The sequence below is a fragment of the Talpa europaea genome (assembly GCF_964194135.1).
Source record: "Talpa europaea genome assembly, chromosome: 7".
NCBI classification, from domain to species: Eukaryota; Metazoa; Chordata; class Mammalia; order Eulipotyphla; family Talpidae; genus Talpa; species Talpa europaea.
The window spans coordinates 102,218,180-102,239,492 of NC_140074.1; the positions used below are offsets into that span (position 1 = coordinate 102,218,180).

At 35.1% G+C, this 21,313-nt stretch overlaps 2 protein-coding genes across 2 annotated transcripts in view; one reads left to right on the forward strand and one right to left on the reverse strand.

Annotated features, from left to right (window-relative positions):
* CENPP (centromere protein P) overlaps positions 1-21,313 on the forward strand; it is a gene marked incomplete at its 5' end in the record, with an annotated part of 170,850 nt that overhangs the window by 26,400 nt on the left and 123,137 nt on the right. The gene's annotated exons all lie outside the window — the stretch shown is intronic.
* On the reverse strand, positions 10,212-11,982 carry OMD (osteomodulin; the record flags this gene model as incomplete). The annotated part of the gene is made up of 2 exons (XM_084237446.1): positions 10,212-10,540; positions 11,043-11,982. 2 exons carry the CDS (start codon positions 11,980-11,982, stop codon positions 10,212-10,214), a joined length of 1,269 nt encoding a protein of 422 aa, XP_084093572.1.

The following is a 21,313-nucleotide window of genomic DNA, read 5'->3' on the forward strand; positions in this document are numbered from 1 at the left end:
AATGTGGTGTGTTGTACTAGAGCACTGTGCTTAAAGTATTTGTAACTGCTGTGCTCAACCTGCCTTTGCTAATTACCATAGCATGTGTTATTTTTACCTTGTGTATTAGATTCTAATGCTTTAGTGAAAATTTGTGAAGATGACATAGTTATAAAATCATGCTTTTCAGTTTAATGCTTTCCCAGGAGATGAAACATCTGCTTTTTGAATGAAATGAAACACCAAACCCAAAGCATAGTCTATGCTTTAAGCTTTATGAGAAGTAAAAATATTGTTCTAGAACTATAATTAGTATATAGCCAAGAAATTTCCAGTGGAAAAATTAGTCTTAGCACAGATTATTTTATAGTTCAGTCATTTGCCACTCCCTCTCCTTAAATTTAGTTGTGTATAATATATTGTAACCCTAACTGTAACAACAGCTTTTTAAAAATAAATTTGATTTGTAATATGGGTTTAATAATAAATGATATTTTTGTTTGCTAAATGAAGAGAACTGTATAAAGCTACTCTAATATTAAATTTGATTTTTAGTAATTTAAGTGCTATTTAATATAACCATGAGCATCTCTAAAGATTCCACTTTTATTTTTATCACTGATTAGTGCTTTTAGCAATCATGGTAACATTTCTTTCTCCTCTAAGCTAAAAATTTTTTAAAAATGGATAAATATTTCACTAAAAATAGAAAATGAAAGAATACTAATTTGTTCAGACCAGAGGAGAGGTCTGCGCGCCATGTGGGACCCTCCTCCGGTGGCTGGGGAGCAGCCGGGGATCGAACCAGCGCCCCAGCACTTGCAGAGGCTGCGGGCAACCTTACAACCCAGCACTCAACCACTGCGCCACCGGGGAGGCCCTAAATCATTGATTTTAAAGCTTTAGAAGTCTTTGAAAATATCTAATAATGAAACTGTAGATGTTGATTTGTTTTGCATTGTATTAGGTTTGGCAGGATGTTGAGAAGTAAACTGGGTAGATATTAAATGTCCAGATTTAGAGACTCTTAAAGACTCAAAATTTCATACTTTGTACTTCAGAAAATCCCTTTGTGAATTATATCTTTCCTTGAAAAGTTGTGACCAGTGAATGCAATCTGATTTAATAAATGTATTGAGTGCAAGTCCTCTGCCAGAACTATAGACAATGAAGCTTAGCAAGCAAACATTTCCCCTTCATTGAATTCATGGTCATTCTTAGGTAAGCAAATAGAAAACGTGGTGGGACCTGCTGCCCAGAAATGCTCAGGGCTCTGCTGTGGCCTGGGAGAGGCCACTGAGGTTGCACCTAACTGATTTCTGCAGGGATGACAAGGAAGAATGTGGGGGGAGGGGTGCTCCAGGAGATGTTCTACGAAGTGGAGCAGCACAGCAGGTGGGGTATGGTGGCTGATGGAAAAAATTTGTATTTTGTTGCATATGACTGGAGGTAGGAGGGAGAAAGAGAGGTGAAAGATGGCACAGTTAAGAAATCTGCTTAAGGAGAGTCTTTTTTTGTCTTGTGGAGGTATTAGAACTTCAGAGAGACCACTGAAGATTTATTTTTTTATTTTTTTTTTTTTTATAAATTTTATTGTTATATTCCCCATACAATTGCAGCCACCCATTCTGACCCCAATCCCTCCCCTCCCGCCCCCGCCCCCCTAAAAGTGTCTCTGGTTCATAGTTTTTTGTTGATTTTGATTTTCACTTTCTTATAGTTATTCATTTTCCTGGTCCCTTATTTAAGTTTTCTAGATTCCTGCTATGAGTGAGACCATCCGGTATTTTTCTTTTTCTTTTTGGCTTATTTCGCTGAGCATGATCCCTTCCAGCGCCATCCATGTTGCAGCAAATTGCATGTGTTTATCTTTTTTGAATGCTGAGTAATATTCCATGGTATATATGTACCACATCTTCTTGATCCAGTCATCTATTTTTGGGCATTTGGGTTGTTTCCAAAGCTTAGCTATTGTAAACAGTGCTGCTATAAACATAGGGGTGCAGGTGTTCTTTGGAATTGATGTTTCTGTGTCCTTTGGGTAAATACCTAGGAGTGGAATTGCTGGGTCATATGGAAGCTCTATGTTTAGTAGGTCCAGAAATCTCCACACAGCTTTCCACAGTGGTTGGACCAGTTTGCACTCCCACCAACAGTGCAGAAGAGTTCCTTTTTCTCCACACCCTCGCCAACATTTGTTGTTGCTAGTTTTTTTTTTTTTTTTTTTAATATGTGCCATTCTCACTGGTGTAAGATGGTATCTCATGGTAGTTTTGATTTGCATTTCCCTGATGACAAGTGATGTTGAACATTTTTTCATATGCCTGTTGGCCATTTGCATTTCCTCTTCAGAGAAGTTTCTTTTAAGCTCTTCTGCCCATTTTTTGACTGGATTATTTTCTTTGTTGTTGTTGAGACTCATCAGCTCTTTGCAGATTTTTGTGATCAGTCCTTTATCATTAGTGTTGGGTGCAAAAATGTTCTCCCAGTTGGTGGGGTTTCTCTTTGTTTTTGTTATTGTCTCTTTTGCTGTGCAAAAGCTCTTTAATTTGATATAGTCCCAGCTGTTTATCTTTGCCTTCACTATCACTGCTTTGGGTGATGTGTCTGTAAAGATGTCTTTGATGTGCAAATCACGTAGTGTTTCGCCTATATTTCCTTCTATATATTTTATGGTTTCAGGTCTTATGTCTAGTTCTTTAATCCATTTTGAGTTGATTTTTGTGTATGGTGTGAGGTGGTGGTCAAGCTTCATTCTTTTGCATGTAGCGACCCAGTTTTCCCAGCACCATTTATTGAACAGACTTTCTTTGCTCCAATGCATATTCTTTGCTCCTTTGTCAAAGATTAGTTGACCATAAACCTGTGGGTTTATTTCTGGATTTTCTATTCGATTCCATTGGTCTGTATGTCTGTTCTTGTTCCAATACCATGCGGTTTTGATGATTATGGCTTTGTAGTATAGTTTGAAGTCTGGGAGTCTGATGCCTCCATTCCCTTCTTTTTTTTTCAGGAGAGCTTTGGCTATTCGGGGTTTTTTGTGATTCCATATGAATTTCATCAATAATTGTTCTATTTCTTTGAAGAATGACATTGAAATTTTGATTGGAATAGCATTGAATCTGTATATTGCTTTTGGAAGGATGGCCATTTTAATAATGTTTATTCTTCCAATCCATGAGCAGGGGATGTCTCTCCATTTCTTTGTGTCTTCTTCTATTTCTTTTAACTGTTTTATAGTTTTCTTTGTATAGGTCCTTTACCTCTTTTGTTAGATTTATTCCCAAATATTTGATTTTTTTTGTTTCAATAACAAAAGGGATGGTCTTTTTGATTTCTTCTTCTTCAGATTTATTGTTTGTGTATAGGAAGGCTACTGACTTTTGCGTGTTGATTTTGTATCCTGCCACTTTACTGAACTGATTGATGAGTTGAATTAGCTTTTCTGTGGAGTTTCTCTATGTATAATATCATATCGTCTGCAAATAGTGATAGTTTGACTTCTTCTTTTCATATTTGGATTCCTTGGATGTCTTTCTCTTGTCTTATTGCCCTGGCTAGGACTTCCAGTATTATATTGAAAAGCAATGGTGAGAGTGGACATCCTTGTCTTGTTCCAGATCTTAATGGAATTGCTTTCAGCTTTTCACCATTGAGAATGATACTGGCTGTTGGCTTGTCATAGATGGCCTTTATGATGTTGAGGTATGTTCCTTGTATCCCAAGAATTTCAAGGGCTTTTATCATGAATGGGTGTTGCACTTTGTCGAAAGCTTTCTCAGCATCTATTGATATTATCATATGGTTTTTATATTTCTTTTTGTTGATGTGTTGGATAACGTTGATTGATTTTCGGATGTTAAACCATCCTTGTGCCCCTGGAATGAATCCAACTTGGTCGTGGTGAATTATCTTATGGATACATTGTTGGATTCTGATAGCTAAAATTTTATTGAGGATTTTTGCATCAGTGTTCATTAGGGAGATTGGCCTGTAGTTTTCCTTTTTTGTGTTGTCCTTGTTCGGTTTTGGTATTAGTGTAATGTTGGCTTCATAGAACGTGTTTGGTATTGTCCCTTCCTTCTCAATTTTTTGGAAGAGTTTGTGAAGGATAGGCACTAATTCATCTCTGAATGTTTGGTAGAATTCATTTGTAAATCCATCAGGTCCTGGGCTTTTGTTTTTGGGGAGGTTTTTGATTACCATTTCAATTTCGCTAATTGTAATTGGTCTGTTTAGGTGTTCTATTTCTTCTTTATCTAGCTTTGGGTGATTGTAGAGTTGTAGGAATTTGTCCATCTCCTCTAGATTGTTAAACTTGTTTCCATATAACTGTTCATAGTAGTTACTGATTATTCTTTTGATTTCTGCTGTGTCCGTTGTGATTTCTCCTCTTTCATTGATGATCCTGTTTATTTGTGCTTTCTCCCTTTTTTCCTTTGTGAGCCTGGCTAGGGGTTTGTCTATTTTATTGATTTTTTCAAAGAACCAGCTCTTGGTTTCATTGATCTTTTGGATTGTTTTTTTAGTTTCAATTTCATTTATTTCTGCTTTGGTTTTTATTATTTCTTTTCTTCTACTGGTTTTGGGTTTTTTTTGTTGTTCTTTTTCTAGATCTTTGAGCTTCGAGATTAGGTTGTTTCTTTGCGTTCTTTCTTGTTTCTTGATGTGAGCTTCTATTGCTATATATTTTCCTCTTATTACTGCTTTTGCTGCATCCCATACATTTAGGATATTGGTGTCCTCCTTGTCGTTCAATTCAAAAAATTTTTTAATTTCTTCTTTGATCTCCTCATTAGTCCAATGGTCTTCCAGTAGTGTGGTTTTTAATCTCCATGAGGTAGGAAAGTTCCTTGCCTTCTTTTTATGGTTTATTTCTAGTTTGATGCCTGACCACTGAAGATTTTTAAACTAGTGAATGTCATGGTCCTATTTTCATTTTAGAAATAATACTCTAAAGTTGCATTTCTAAAGAATATGACTATTGTATTGGCTATTTATGACAAATTTAGTGGCTTAAAATAACATACTTATTATCTCACATTTCTTTGAGTTAGGAGCCTGGGCAAGGCTTTGCTTGGTTCTCTGCTTCAAGCTCTCATGAGAGCACGTTCTCTGTGAAGTCCTTTATAGTGATCCTGTTGCATTGTTCCTGGTATTTGTATAAAGTTTTTTTATCTTTGAATGTGTCCCATTGGACTGATGGTTCAACCTCCAAATTATTTCTCAGCAGCAAACAACTAAAAACTGTGTTGAATGGAATAGAGTATAAGAAACAAAGATTTTTCTAAGAGGGAGTATTTTTGGAGGTGGCTTAGGTCTATTGATAAAACTGTCCCTAAATGGCAAAATAAGCCCTATTGAGAATCACTATGTTACTAGATATTTATAGACCCTTTGAAATTCAGTTTTCTATGATTTTGTGAAATGTCTATCACTATGAATCTCCATCTCAAATTCTGTGCTTTTTCCTGAAATCTAGTCTTTTGGTCAAATGAGATAAAGATGAGAACCCAAGCACTTCCCAAACTAAAGGGTGAAATGGAAATGGAGGAGCATTATGACTCATTAGAAGGAAGGGTTAATGTTTAAAATGTCCTGGATTTGTGAGTTTAATTTTTCTGAATGATACATGAAACTCCATGTGGTGAATTTGAACCTAATAAATTTGTAAAGTAATGATGGGTGCATGGTACTATGATATTTATATTGTTGTATTTATGAGGAAATTGGAACATAATACAAATTTGGGGTTTTTTAGCTGTTGTGATTTAATTTTGTATTCAACTGCTGTTACACTTTATTTCCAAGATACTGAAAAATGGGTTTGGAATCAGGAAATCATGGTTTTAGTTCCTTGGGGGCATATGAATCATTTGCAACAGAAAAAGTATATAAAAGAGACAAGGTTTATTTCTTTTACTTTTTTTCCCATGGAGTTGGTTAAGTGTTGTACAATGTGCCTACATCTGTATTTTAGTTTAATGATTCCAAACTTGAGGAATAAAGTAAAAATGTGTTTCAGGTACTATTTAAACAAAAGCTAAAATACGCTCACTAGAATTACTGTAAGCAAGAATTAAAATATCCCTCATTTTTATTTCCTTTCAGATAACTAAATACTCATTATCCTTTTATATTTTTTAACTAAGCTTGAGGCTCATGGTGTGATTTAGTGATTTGGATTTGTTGGTTGTCACAGACAGTTCAGCCTAGTAGCAAATATAACTAACACTTTGACGTGTAATGAGAAAATGGATAAATTTTCTTCTTTTTCTTTCCTGTTATAAATATCAAATTAATTGGTTCTGTCTATAAGTCCAGTAGATAACTGTGCTATCTTGATATACTAGTTGAAGAAATATTTTATTTTTCAATTTGTCTGAGAGAAAGAATTAGTTTTTTATTGTTCTTTTTGTTATAAATGAGAAATACTTGGAGTGAGTATGAGTTACTCAGGGCATTTTCAAGTAACAGGAGATTGTTGTTAACCTGCTTCTTCATTGGGCCCTATAACTGGAGGATGTGTTTGTGTGTGTGCGCGCGCACGCTCGCAAGCATGCACCTTGTAAAAGAATAGAGGAAACCCTGTCCTCCCTGGTATGTTATCCAGGGATACTTTGGAAAATTGAACTATCAAACTAACTTGGAAATCTGGTACTGTGAAATCTGGGGCTTACTTTGCCATTTAGGGACAGTTTGTTGTGGTGTATGTGACCAAAGCACCTTTCTCTCCTCTAATGAAACTTTCAGTACAATCTGTCATGTTCACTCATCTTTTACATGAGTAGCACCTTGGAAAGAACCTAAGGTGATGCTTGCACCAAGAGAGCACTCTAGCGTTTGAATCCCTGTTGACATCTTGGTAGGACATAGACCTAGTAGGTTGCTAGTAGACTGCTGAAATGATAGCTACTGTTTATTGGATACCTGTAACTTGCATGGTCTAATTTTCTTCATCCTTATAACAACCCTAGTAGAAATGATGAAAGGAAGAGAGACTGTAAGTAACTTAACTCAAAGTCCTCTAGCTTAGTTCCTACTTAGGCATATCTGGTGTCAATTTCCTTGTTTTAAATAGAGAAATTGTACAATTTTATTCTTCACTGAGGCTGTTTTTGAGGATTACAATGTATTTTCTTTTATCAATTTAGAAGATAAAAGTAGAAGCTCCAGAATTCTGAAATTTGAAGGGTTTTTGTTTTTAACTGTACAGGAGGCGGGAAATGATGACCAAACCTTTATACTAATCTTATCTCAGAGCTTTCAAGTTCTTATCACTGTTGCCAGTCAGTTCCTACTCATATATTAAGGTTCTCTTTTCTTCCTTGATACCTTCACTTCACCATGTCCAGCCAGAAGTAAGAGTTAGGATATCTGTGTTCACATCTTTTTTTACCATTACTGATACTTTAATATTTTCTTTCTTTCTGCCTTGTGTTAGAATGAATTGATTTTATGTTCTTTGTTAAATTTTTTAATAAAAGCTTCATTGAGATGATTCCTATCTCATACAATTCACCCTTTCAATTATATAATTCAGTCATTGTTTTTGTATTTTCACACTTGTACAGCCATTACCTCAATCAATTTAAAATATTTTCATCACCTCAGACAGAAACTCTGTACCTATTAGTAGTCACTCCCCCTTTTCCTCTAGTCCCCTGCCCCCAGCCCTAGGCAGTCAATAATTTTTTTTAATTTTATTTTTATATTCCCCATACAATTGCAACCCCCTTATTTTGACCCCAATCCTCCTCCCCCCCCCCATAGTGTGTCTCTGGTTCATATTTGTTAGTCAATAATTATTTTGTTTTTGTCGATTTTCCTGTTCTAGACATTTTATGGAAATAGACTTGTGCAATATATGGTCTTCTGTGACTGTCTTCTATTAGCATGATATTTTCATGCTTCATGTTGCAGTATATACCCGTATATCACTACCTCTTTTCAACTAACTAATAGTCCATTCTGTGGATATATCATTTTTTGTTTATTCATCCATTGATGGACATTTGGGTGCAATCTATTTTTTGGTTATTGCTGGATAATGCTGCTATGAACGTTTGTGTACATGTTTTTATGTGAGCATATGTATTCAGTTCTCTTGGGTATATATCTAGAGGTGGAATTGTTGGGTTATAGGTAACTAACTTTTTGAAGAACTGGCAGGCATCTAAACTATTTGATAGCTCCACCAGTAGTGTTTGAGGGCTCCATTTTCTCCAGGTCCTCACTAACAGTCTATATTGCTGTCTTCTTGAGTCTTAGCTATCTGAGTGTGAAAGGGTATATCATTGTGGGTTTTTTTTTTTAAGATTTATTTTTATTTATATAAGAGCTGGGGTACAGGCCAGAGTCGTGGGAGGGTGAGAGAATTCACCAGAGACAGAGTGGGGAGCAGAACAGGCAGGCAGACCGAAAACACTGCTGAAGGGAGCAGCCGGCGAGACAGGAGAGGTCTGCCTCGCCTTGTGGGAATCTCCCTGGCCGGCCAGGAATCGAACCGGCACTGTGGAGGCTGCAGACAGCTCCACAGTGCTGAGCTCAACCAGCTGCGCCCCCCGGGAGGCCCTATCATTGTGGTTTTGATTTGCTTTCACTGATGGTTTCTCTTTACATTTTTAATTATTCTAGGTAAGAAATAGCTTTGTTTTTCTTATCTCCTAAAACACCCAGTGTTTTTCACTTATCAGCTTATACTAAATGTTAACATTTATAGTCTAGTTTTAAAAGTTTCAATAAAAAGCAGAAATGGTTCTTAGAATTTTTCACTTCTGTTGAAAGTATGTTCTACCCTTGCTACTAGCATTTTACTCCTACCTTGACCTGTATCTTACGGTGTCACAGATGCACGTGTACTCTGTTTCTTGACCTGTCATTGCTAAACCCTGTACACCAAATGATTTGATGAAGTTAATTAAATGAATGAATGGAGTTTTGTTCATGTTCATTTTGGATTATTGAGGTTGTCCTGGGGTCAGGTGGATGTTGTTTCTTCTGAATGCTAATAAACTACTTAAGGATAATAAAGAGCATAAAGGCTTCATATTAAACTTGTCTCCAAAGAAATAAAGATTCATCACTTGAACACTGCTCCTAAAATAAGGTTCTACATGTTTGGTCTTTGCATATTGTCCAGATTGTTACCATTTGTCCTTTGGATTCTCTGTATTAGCAGCCCAAGATTAGTATTTATCCCTTAGCTAGGGAATTTTATGTAATGTTAGCCTGTAGATCAAGAAAAAATATCACAGCAGTTAAATCATTTTCATTGTAAGTCATAACTTAAAGTACTTCAAAATGTTAGATTAAATAATATGTGATTGTTACATTTTTAAAGAACATATCAAAACCTTCCAAATTTTATCAATGTGTAAATAAACATTGGTGATTACTTGCATGTTTCTAATATACTGTGCTAGAAAAATAGTGTTTAATAATATTAATATAATTTCTTTTGCTAACATTAAATTAACATTGTGAAATAAGCAGTTACTTGTTAGCAAATATTTGTGTAACTAAAACAAAGACACCTTACTTTATCCCAGTTAAAATGGAGTACATTAATGACTGTCTTGGATGATTGCTGAAATAACAGATTGTGATGAGATAATTTGGTGTTTTTCAGTTTTCCAAATAGAGGGGTTTATATTTTGTTGGTTGGGTGCTCTGAGTGGAAAATAAGATGCATTAATTTCATGAGTCTCTATGCCTGGTATCCTTAGTAGGGTAGCCTCATTTGAAAATAAAGAACATCCTATGTTCTAAGTGTTAGGGCAAGGGGAAGATGTCATGATAATGAGATCTGAAATAAAAATATGAAAGCTTTCTGGAGATTGGGTCCAAGAAATCAGTCTACTCCTTAAACGGATGGCTGTAAGTCTTATAAATGTAACCACTTGTAATTCAAAAATCCTTATGGTGATTCTAAGCCCATGGCTTCTATTTCTTAGCTTTTAAAGCTACTTCTTAATAGAAATGTATTTTTTTCTCAACTTGATAATTTTATGTTTATAATTTAGTTGATTCCCACTTGTCATTCTAATTCATATTTCTAAAGACTTGTTTCATTTTGAGTAAGTTCTAATCCTATGTAATGATGCAGATATTACTAACAACTTTAATCTGATCTTATCCTACTATATTAATCTAGATATATTACTTGAGCTATACATGTTTAGTTTAATTAATATTGAACAATATGATTTTGTGATGGTATAAACATATACCTATATAGTTTCTTGCCATTCTTGACTTCCATAATAGTGAGGGTCAGTGTTTTCTTCTGTTCCTTCTTGTTCTGGGTCTTCATGACCACCATCATGATCTTCATTATCAGCATCATCTTGAAATCTCCCAAAAACTTGGGTCTTCAGTTGTATTGTTTGACCATTAGTGCTTCTTTGTTCACCATAATAAATAGTATGTATGTGAGGGAAGCAGAGGAAAATGTATGAGCTTATTGGCTCTTTTAGCTTATTTTGGTCTACACGAATGTATGTTAAATGATGGTGATATAGTGGGTCAACTGATGGACACATCACTGTAATATTGATATCTGAAAAATACAAATTAAAAATTAATCTTGCCACATTATATCCATAATCCTATTTTGGGTATAGTTTTATTAGAATACTTATAAATATAATTATGTCTAATTATTTTTTTATTTAACCATTTTATACTAAAATAAAGAATGTGAAACTATAAGTGAATTTTATGTTATCAAAACAAATGATGGCTTCATTAGCCATTTCAGTAAAAAAGGAATAAATTCTTAGTAAAAATCTCAAAAAATGGAAAAACCATCTTAAGTCCCACTCTGCAGGAGACTTCTATTCTTCATTTACTCTACTGTACTGTTTCTCAGTGTTCAAGGTATTAAAATTTAACAGAAAAGACTTAAAAGTTTTATAGCACACATTTCCCTGGGGCCAATTTCTGCCATTTCCCTGCCCTAATTCAAAGCAATCATTTTTAGCAATGTGTAAAGCATAGATTTTTAAAGAGTTTTTTCTTTAAAGGTCAAAATACTTTTTAAAAAGTAGAATATTACATACTTTCAATTTCATTGTTTTCCAGATATAGATGTTCTAAATTTCTTGGGATGTAGAATGCCTGCTTCAGTTTGTTGTGTCCAACATTGAGCTCTATCAAGTTGGAGAGATTAAAAATATTATATGGGATGTCTTGTAGTTTGTTGTGTGACATTCTTAGAGCATGAAGTTTTGGAAGTTCATTGAAGTAATTTTCTGGTATAGAAGAAATTGAGTTATTTTCTAAAGACAGATACATAAGTGAGGAGGGCAAACCAGGAGGCATTGATTCTAATCTGTTATTACATAGGTTGAGCTGCATTAATTTTTCCACTCTGGCAAGAATTTTTTCCTTTAACATAGAATCATCAAGGTGATTATGACAGAGATCAAGCATGGTCAGGTTTGCTAATGCATCCATAGCATTTGTCTGCAGTCTGGAGATCTTATTGTAACCAAGAAGAAGTCTTTCTAGAGACTTAGGAAGAGGTAATGGAAATTCTTCTAAGTCGTTATACTGTAGGTGAAGTTGTAATAGATTTGACAACTTAGCAAACACACCATGATCAATCTTGTGAGACTTAATTTGGTTGTGGCTGAGGTTGATTTCTTTAAGATGAGTGGCATTGGCGAATGAATCTGCAGTCACAGCCTCAATTTCATTGAACTGCAAATAGACTTGCTGCATGTGTGCTGGAATCTTTGGGATTATCTTGAGTTTGCGATTATCACAGTACATTGATAATGGAAAGTCAGATGGACAGAAGCATTCACTGACACAGCCTAAAGTATATTGATGAAAAGGAACTCCGTAGTCTACATTTTGATGAAATTGGAATTCTGGTTGGTAGACGTCATCTGGCTCTTGATCATAATCTTCATCCCATTGATAATATTCATATTGACAATACACTTTGACTCCAAAAAAGAAGCAAATGATACATGCTGTACTTAAAAGGCCCATGTTCTTTTTTTCCTCCTACTGCAAGGAGAAAAGAACATATATTATTGGAAAAGTGAGTGAAACAGAATAATTCTCATCTAATTAACAGTATATAAAATGCATAGTATCTTTGTCTGTTCTGAAATATATAAAAGAATGACCAGAATGAGTGGAAAATGCTCAAACCAAAACTGATGTTTAAGTACCGAAAGGTAGTATATATTTCTAAAGTTGCGTGCTGCTTTGAACCAGTCTAAGTAACCATCTTTTAATAGAAACCCAGTTCTCTTGCTTCTGGACTATAGATTTACAATGATAGCATGACATATCTCAACCCAAAGTTGGATGCTCCCCTCACTGTAAACGCTGGGTGTTCTTACTGACTTCTTTGTCCCCTAGTAATGGTCACTGTTGATGAGAAGAGAACTCCTATGTTTTGGTTACAGAGTTTTTACCTAGGAGATTCTTAATGTTAACCCAAAATTCTCACTTCAACTTATGTTTCCTAACCCAAAGATTTCTCGCTTTAACTTTTATTTGCTGATACTCTTTTCTGTCCTTGGGAAGAACATAAAACACTCCCTTTATGTGAGAGCTTGAGATTTAAAAATAACTGTCATGTTTCACAAGCCTAACCATGCCTTCAAATTTTCCTCATGTAACATTTTCCACGATTATTTAATCTCTGACTCTATTTGAATAACTACTTCAAATCCCAAAGACACAATATTACATTCTACAAAGTTTTAATTTCTAATAGGTTATTCTACACACCTTTCTGATCTTCCTAGCTTTCTTCTTTATGCTAATATTTTTGGGCTAAGTTCTAGATATATAAACATTGAAAATATACTGTCCCTGTCTCCCAGTTTAAAGGAGGATCAAGTAGATGTGCAGACATGCAGTGAGCAGGAAAGCAGGAGGGTGGGGATGGATAAAGTGAGAGAAGGAGATGTGCATTGAGCAGGTGAGTGGGTGTGGGTGTACAGCAAAAGCCTCTCTTGAGAAAAGCAGTTAACTCATGTTGAACTTGAAGTTGAGATGAATGGGAGATTGTGTGCTGGAGAAAAACAAACAAAAAAGGATAGAAGGCCTTTTCTATCCCCTCACTTATGGTGAGTAAGTCACTGGAAAAAAAAAAAAAAAAACACATGTCTCAAGCTAATGAGAGTTGTAAAGCCTCACTCATTCAGTTCATTGGCAATTTTTAGGGTCAGTTGAGATTTACATGTGACAGTGCTCTGAAAATTTGAAAGTGAGCCACATAGATTAAGTATGTTATTTAGAAAAATGTTAAAAAATGAAAAGAATCAAGCTGTTTCACTCCGAGGCCCTTTTTCTCTACCCTTTGCTTCCAGGGTTTCACAGCAACACTAATGTCCTGACACATCATGTATGTAATGAAATTCCTATTCATGTAGAATTCATTCACCATTGGGATAATGGTGAGAAAATAATTATTTAAATCATATTCTCTGACAGAACCCCTTTTGAGAGACTTCCCTAGACCTAAGTACCTCAGTCTCTTGTCTCAAAAGAACTAGAAATATCTGGAATGCAAATATTGTGTGGGCTTGGGATTTTAAGAGTTACTCAGGTAGAGCCAGAGGCTCTGAACCTTTTTCCTTCAATGATATCCCCTCCAACCTCTCTTGCACTTCCTTGCTGCCATCACACCATGGGCCTTGTGGTCACCCATACAAACATCACACTCTGACATTGTCTCCTATCTTTATAACTTCATGCACTAACTCCATATATAATATTTCCCAGTTTCACTGGGACCTGCAATATACTGATCCTACTGATTTTTCATTGTCTTTCATCCATGCCTCCCCATATACTCAGTTCCTACTTACCAACCTAGATCCTATAGTTTCATCATTCTCGTAATTCCTTTACATGTGCCTTAAACTTCCTGCCCCCTTAGGTCCTCTTATTCGCTTAAACTGCCTCCCTGATTACTCCACTTCTGTATCTACACTCAACTTGACTTTTGCAATTGAATATGATGAGAGAAAAACTGGGCCATCCAATTGGTCTCATTTTATTTTATTTATTTATTTTTTAATAACAATTTTTTTTTAAGATTTATTTATTTATTTATTTATTTATTTATTTATTTATTTATTTATTTATTTATTTGTTTATACAAGCACTGGGTACAGTCAGAAGCGCAGGAGGGTGAGAGAGTTCACCAGAGCCAGAGCGGGGAGCAGAGCAGGCAGAAGGACCGAAGTACACTGCTGAGGGGAGCAGCTGGCGGCAGGAGAGGTCTGCGCGCCATGTGGGACCCTCCTCCTGTGACCGGTGGCCGGGGAGCAGCTGGGGATCGAACCGGCGCTGTAGCGCTCAACCGCTGCACCACTGGGGAGGCCCCAATTGGTCTCATTTTAAATATGTGACCATTCAAATACTACCCAATAATATCTCCATAAGCCATTCCTTTCCCTTCCCCTAGACAAGTCTCTAAAACCTCATTACCTTTTGGCATTGGATGATTACCTGCCTTTTCATTTACTCTGACATGTTTTCTTATATTTAATCTTATTCTTACCTCAGGAAAAAGCCCAAACAGCAATGGTTTGATCTTTTTTTTTTTTTTTACTATCTGTGATTTTAAAACACATGGATTTCTAAATACACTGTATCTATTGTCTTTACACCTGGGATCTATAGACTTTAAGAGAATATTAGGTATCTCAAAGAAGGAGATGTGTAAGATTTCCAGATAGAAGAGATAAATAAAATCATGTAAGCAACAAAAGGCCAGGTTTTTAGGAAAAGGTGATACACTGTCAAAAGTTCAAAGAAAGACCATTAAACACTATCTGGACCAGAATCTGGAGCACCTGAATCCTGACCTGCAGTCTTGCACAGCTGAACTTTGAAAAAAGCCTTGCTCATCAGAACTCTGAATTTTATCCTTATATTAAGAACAATAGCAATCATCAGTTAGTGACCTTAATTTGAAAATTATTCATGACTGTTGTTCAGCAATTAGGAGAAATTATTGGGGGGAAAAAAAGGAGACTTAGATTTACTTTTGACCTGCACTTAATTGCATACTTTTGACTTGGAATCAGAACCTGATGATTGGGGCCGCTCTGAAAATAAAGGGCTTCTTTGTGTTGTCGTCATGGCCACCAAAGAAGAAAGGCTCTCCTTGAAGACAGTTTTTCTTCATAGTCTGAACCCCTCATCATTATCCTCACTCCTTGAGAACTTGACCCTGAGTCTGGCCTTGTCCCACTCCCTTTTGACCAAGTGCAGTTCTCAGATATGAAATCCATCTCATCTCCAGCTGTATGGCCATTATTTCCTATCCCTCTTAATCTTCATCCTGATAATTTTCTTTGTTAAAATTATCTTATACCAATTTTTCATTCAACTAATCTCTTCTTGACTATGTAATAAGCATATTTTATTACTTTTGCCGTTCATATTCTACAATTTGTATTTTGTTCCCTCGAGGATAACTCATAGCAACGTTTAATTCATTCTCAATCATCTCATTTCCTGATTTCTAATTTTTGACAAAATCTATTGATATACTGCCCAAAGATTTGTTGAATGAATAATTGAATTAATAAGTTTTAGGTTGTAACTTGTTAGAGATGCTTATCGGTACTGAAGTTGATTATTTCTAGGTGTTTATTTTGCACCATGATTTCTGAAAATAAGCATAGTCACAGAGAAGTTGGCTGTTCTCTTTGCTATTGCCTGTTTTTCCATACCAATATACAGCATTCTTAATATTTCCTTCTACCTTGTCTAGTGGAAAAATAACAAATATGAAAAAGAAAGTTTAAAGCAAAGTAAAATATTTGTTAACTGTTTTTAAAATTATCCATAAACATGAAATTTTTGTAGTTTGTCTATAAAGATTTCCAGTTCATAACATTTTTCTTACTTGGAGATGAAAAGCACTCATGGTTTCATTAAGAAAGTTCTAATTAAAATTATTAATTAAAATAAGGTAGATTTTGTCCTGAAAAGTTTAAAGTAATTGGAAACCTGCATAGTATTTTATTATTTTAAAGGCTTAATTGTTATACTGGTATGAAAATTAATATACAAGAAACCAAGAATTAACATATGTTCAGAATTTTTTCAAAGTAGATTTAAACTTAACTCTGTAAAGTGTTGTGCATCATTGCTACAACCAAGACCCAAGGAAGTAAGATTTTTGTTAAAATATGAATGGCTCAAAGTTATTTTTAGCCATGATACATTTAAATCTTAATTAACTTAAATCTAAGAAGCTATATCCTTCAGTGTCAAGTAGAACGGCTCATTTCCCTTTAAGAGGCACATGAAAGCAAAAACATTTTAAGTCAGATATTTAGTAAACAGAGAAATTTGTAAAACATTTCTAGTGATATTTGTGAAAGTAACTTTTTCCTAAAACCAGAATCACTAGCACTGCTCAAATGTATGACTCAACAAATTTTTGTCATTTAAAATGTAAGAGACAGAAATTGATTCCATAAACCTGTGACTCTTTCATTTAAAGTAAAAAATTCTAAATAGCAATTATTGTATAAACCTTAAGTTAGAAAGTTAAAACCACTATACTACTTCTTTTCTTGAATATTTTGGCTTATCAAAGTTTTAATGTATCTTTACCAGATACTGCTTGTAAAAATCATGCTTTTATGATGGTTGCAATCTATTTTAATGTTAAACAATTCAAATATAATTTTTTTATTTTTAACAGTAGGAGTATTTTCTTTAAAAATTGAAAATTATTTTATCATCATACCTGTTGAGTTTGCTTTAGTTTTCAGGAGTTGATGAATTTGCAAATCCTGTCAATGAATCAGAAATTCCTAAATTCTTTAACTGAGTCTCTTAAAAATCCACAGTAACTGCTGTGTCCACATAGGCTGTCCTTTGAATTACTGTAGCAATTTAAGCAAATATAATCTGCTTGGAAAACTCTTGGGTTGAATTAAAATTATGTATTTCTTTTCATTATACAAAACTTTGTGGATTCAAATTAACATGCCTCTATTTTAGTCAGATTTATGTGGCTTACTTCTTTCTTTTTCCCTTAATTTTGGTTTGAGGTGTGGTAAGAATTTCCTCTAATATGAAAGGCAAACAGAACTAAATGAAACAGCATGTACTGATTACTGTTTTTATTTTCATCTTCATGCCAAAGAATTCTTCAAATTAAGGTCCTCTGTAAAATGAAACTCAGTGTCTCCACCATTTAAGGTGGAACTCACAGTCTCTGAGATCTCAGTTGCCTGATAGCTTGGGTGTTTACTAAACCAGTGTTCCCTTAATTGAGACAAGGAACTAGCATTTCAGGGTTTATTTTAAAAATGAAATAAATTATCATTAGTATTAAAGATTCAATATTTGACTTTTCTATACAAAGAATTACATATTTTCTATCAGCTTTCCCCTTCCTCACCTTTCTCCCAAATACAATATTGAATGCTCTCTAATAACCTTCAATATAAAAATCAGTGTCTTGGTTACAGAATTCAGTGCATTACTCTCAGAAAGTATATCTCCAATTTGCCTGTTTTTAATAGTACAAAAGAATTATAATACTGAATAAAATAGAATAAGAAACTTCTGTTCACCAGATACTATTACTTTTATTTTGCAGATTCATTTCACTGCTCATTATCTCTTTCTTGAAGAATAGCAGTTAATTGCTTAAATGCTGTATTTTTATACTCTTGTTAAACAGAGAGTTAACTTGTGTCTCTTGGCACTGAACTTTGAGTTCATTCTTTAGGAGATTTTTTCAGACTTGTGCACACTAATAAGGTAAAATAATTCCTGGAGCTTATTTTCCTCAAAATAGTGTTTTCCATTAGATTTTTATAAAGAACTCAGTGGGTTTTGGTTTTTTTTTTTTTTTTCTTTTCTTTTCTTTCTTTCTTTCTTTTTTTTTTTTTTTTTTTTTTGCTATACTTCAGATTTTAAAAATGTTTACAGTGTCTCAAGTGATGCTTTGGCAATATTGTAAAAGTCTAATCTATTATTTGAGACATTGGTATGTAAAATGTGGCAGACTGTATTTGGGCCAAGATTTCATCTTGTTACTGATCTTCCCCATATGTTTCCTATTAGTCTTGTTCTTTAACCTCAGAATTCCATGCTAAAGAAAATAGAGCAAATCTCTGTACATTTTCTAAAATTATTTTACATGCCCTCATAGTTCTTTTTTGAAGATTAATTAAAAAATCAGCAGCTTAATTTTTTATGTAATCTTTCATTTAACTCTGATTTGAATTTATGATAGTGATTGTGTTGTTTCTGTTTCTAACAAATGTGAAAAGAATATTTATCTATTGATAGAATCAAATGTGGACTAGAAAATTTAATGAAATCAACAGGGGAGGTTTAGCTTGGCAAGATTTGGGAATGGGGAAAGGTGGTGGTTAAAATCAGGCCTTAGAAGAAAAATAGAAGCTTTAAGTGATAGTTGGTGAAATGCTGTGATTTACAAAATATATATTTTGCTCCTTCAGGTGACCAAAACACATATTTCTTATACTTAGTCTTCATCTATGGTTCTAGTATTTGGTATAGTGCCGCCAAAAGGCTTGGAATTTTCTGAGTGCTGATATTGTCTTTTGTTATATTAATGAAAGTAATTTTTGGAAAAAACCTCAGAAAGGAGGCTGATTATCAGGGAAAACAACTTGAATAGAGGGTTGAAACTTCTACTCTACCCCAAACCCCACTGTCCTCCCCAAAGGACAGGGGCTAGAAGTTGTGTTCAATTGCCAGTGGCCAATGATTTAATCAGTCACGTCTATAATAAAGCCTTCATAAAAGCCCACGAGAAGGGACTTCAGAGAACTTACGGATTGGTGAAAATGAAGGTTTTGGTGGGAAAATAGGTTGCCTGGAGAAGACAGGGAAGCTCTGTGCCTTTTCCCCATACTTTGCCCTATGCATGTCTTTTATCTGGTTGTTGAGTGCGTCCTTTATTTTTTTTTTAAAGATTGATTGATTGATTGATTGATTGATTGATTTATACATACATACAAGCACTGGGTATAGTCAGAAGCACGGGAGGGTGAGAGAATTCACCAGAGCCAGAGCGGGGAGCAGAGCAGGCAGAAGGACCAAAGTACACTGCTGAGGGGAGGAGCAGGCGGCAGGAGAGGTCTGCACACCATGTGGGACCCTCCTCCGATGGCCGGGGAGCAGCCAGGGATCGAACCGGCACTGCAGCTGAGTGCGTCCTTTAATATCCTTTGTAATAAATCAGTGATCTGGTGAGTAGATAAATTTCCTGAGTTCTTCATGCAACTCTAGCAAATTAATTGAACCTGAGGTGAGGGTCCTGGGAACCCCTGGTTTAAAGCCACTTGGTCAGAAGCACAGATGATAATCTGGGCTTTTGAGGGGTACGTGACATCTGAGAAGCGGGGTAACATGATAGTCAGAAGCCCAGTTAACCAGGTGGAGCTTGCCTAGAGCAGTTTTGGGAGACTGAACCCTTTACCTTTGGGATTTGATCTCCAGCTAGATAGTGTCAGAACTCAGTTGAATATTCCAATATCCTGCTGGTATCTGAGAATTGTTTGTTGGAGAGGCCTATCCTTTGAGCTACATTCCAAAATTGAGCTGCATTGAGCTGCATTCCCAGAAATTTTTAAACTGTGATTTATATGCATAGTTAATGTATGATAAAAGGACCAAAAGAAATGAAATTGTCTTCAACAAATGGTACTGGGAAAACTGGACAGAACATGCAGAAAAATGAAACTAGACCGCTCTCATTCCATACACAAAAATTAACTTAAATGGATTAAATATTTGGACATAAGACCAGAAACCATAAAATACATAAGGGAAAACAAACAAAACATGTCTCAGCATGGCTTCAAGGATGCCTTTGGGGACTCAACTCCAGTTGCAAGGAAAACAAAAGCAAAAATAAATGAAGGGGACTAAGTAAAGTTTTAAAAACTTCTGAACACTATCATTTAAACAAAGATACCCTATTGGATGGGAGAAAATTTTTGCACATCATATATTTTACAAGGGACTAATATCCAGGAACAGATAACTCATACAACTCAACAAAAAAGAAAACAAAGAACCCAGTCAAAAAATGGGCTGAAGGGCTAAATAGATACATCTCCATAGAAGATATATAGATGGCCAACAGGCACACGAAAACATGTTCAACACCACTCGTAATCAGTTGTTTTTTTTTTAGTCAAGGAAAATAAAACAGCTCTCCTTTTTATTTTTTTTATTTTTTTATTTAAATTTTATTTCTATATTCCCCATACAATTACAACCCCCTTATTTTTCACTCCAAGCCCTCCTTTCCCCGCCCCCCACCCCCCATAGAGTGTCTCTGGTTCATAGTTATTTGTTGATTTTGATATTTTCTTTTTTATAGTTATTCTTTTTCCTGGTCCTTTATTTAAGTTTTCTAGATTCCTGCTATGAGTGAGACCATCTGGTATTTTTCTTTTTCTTTCTGGTTTGTTTTGCTGAGCATGATCCCTTCCAGTGCCATCCATGTTGCTGCAAATTGCATGTGTTTATCTTTTTTGAATGCTGAGTAATATTCCATGGTGTATATGTACCACATCTTCTTGATTCAGTCATCTATTTTTGGGCGTTTGGGTTGTTTCCAAATCTTAACTATTGTAAACAGTGCTGCTATAAACATAGGGGTGCAGGTGCTCTTTGGAATTGATGTTTCTGTGTCCTTTTTGTAAATACCTAGGAGTGGAATTGCTGGATCATATGGAAGCTCTATGTTTAATAGGTCAAGAATTCTCCACACAGCTCTCCATAGTGGTTGGACCAGTTTGCACTCCCACCAACAGTGCAAGAGAGTTCCTTTTTTTCCACAACCTCGCCAACATTTGTTGTTGCTAGTTTTTTTAATATGTGCCATTCTCACTGGTGTGAGATGGTATCTCATGGTAGTTTTGATTTGCATTTCCCTGATTACAAGTGATGTTGAACATTTTTTTCATATGCCTGTTGGCCATTGGCATTTCCTCTTCAGAGAAGTTTCTTTTTAGTTCTTCTGCCCATTTTTGACTGGATTATTTTCTTTGTTTTTGTTGTGTCTCATCAGCTCTTTGTAGATTTTTGTGATCAGTCCTTTATCATTAGTGTTGTGTGCAAAAATGTTCTCCCAGTCGGTGAGGTTTCTCTTTGTTTTTGTTACTGTCCCTTTTGCTGTGCAGAAGCTCTTTAATTTGATGTAGTTCCAGCTGTTTATCTTTGCCTTCACTATCACTACTTTGGGTAATGTGTCTGTAAAGATGTCTTTGATGTGCATATCATGTAGTGTTTCGCCTATATTTCCTTCTATGTATTTTATGGTTTCAGGTCTTATGTC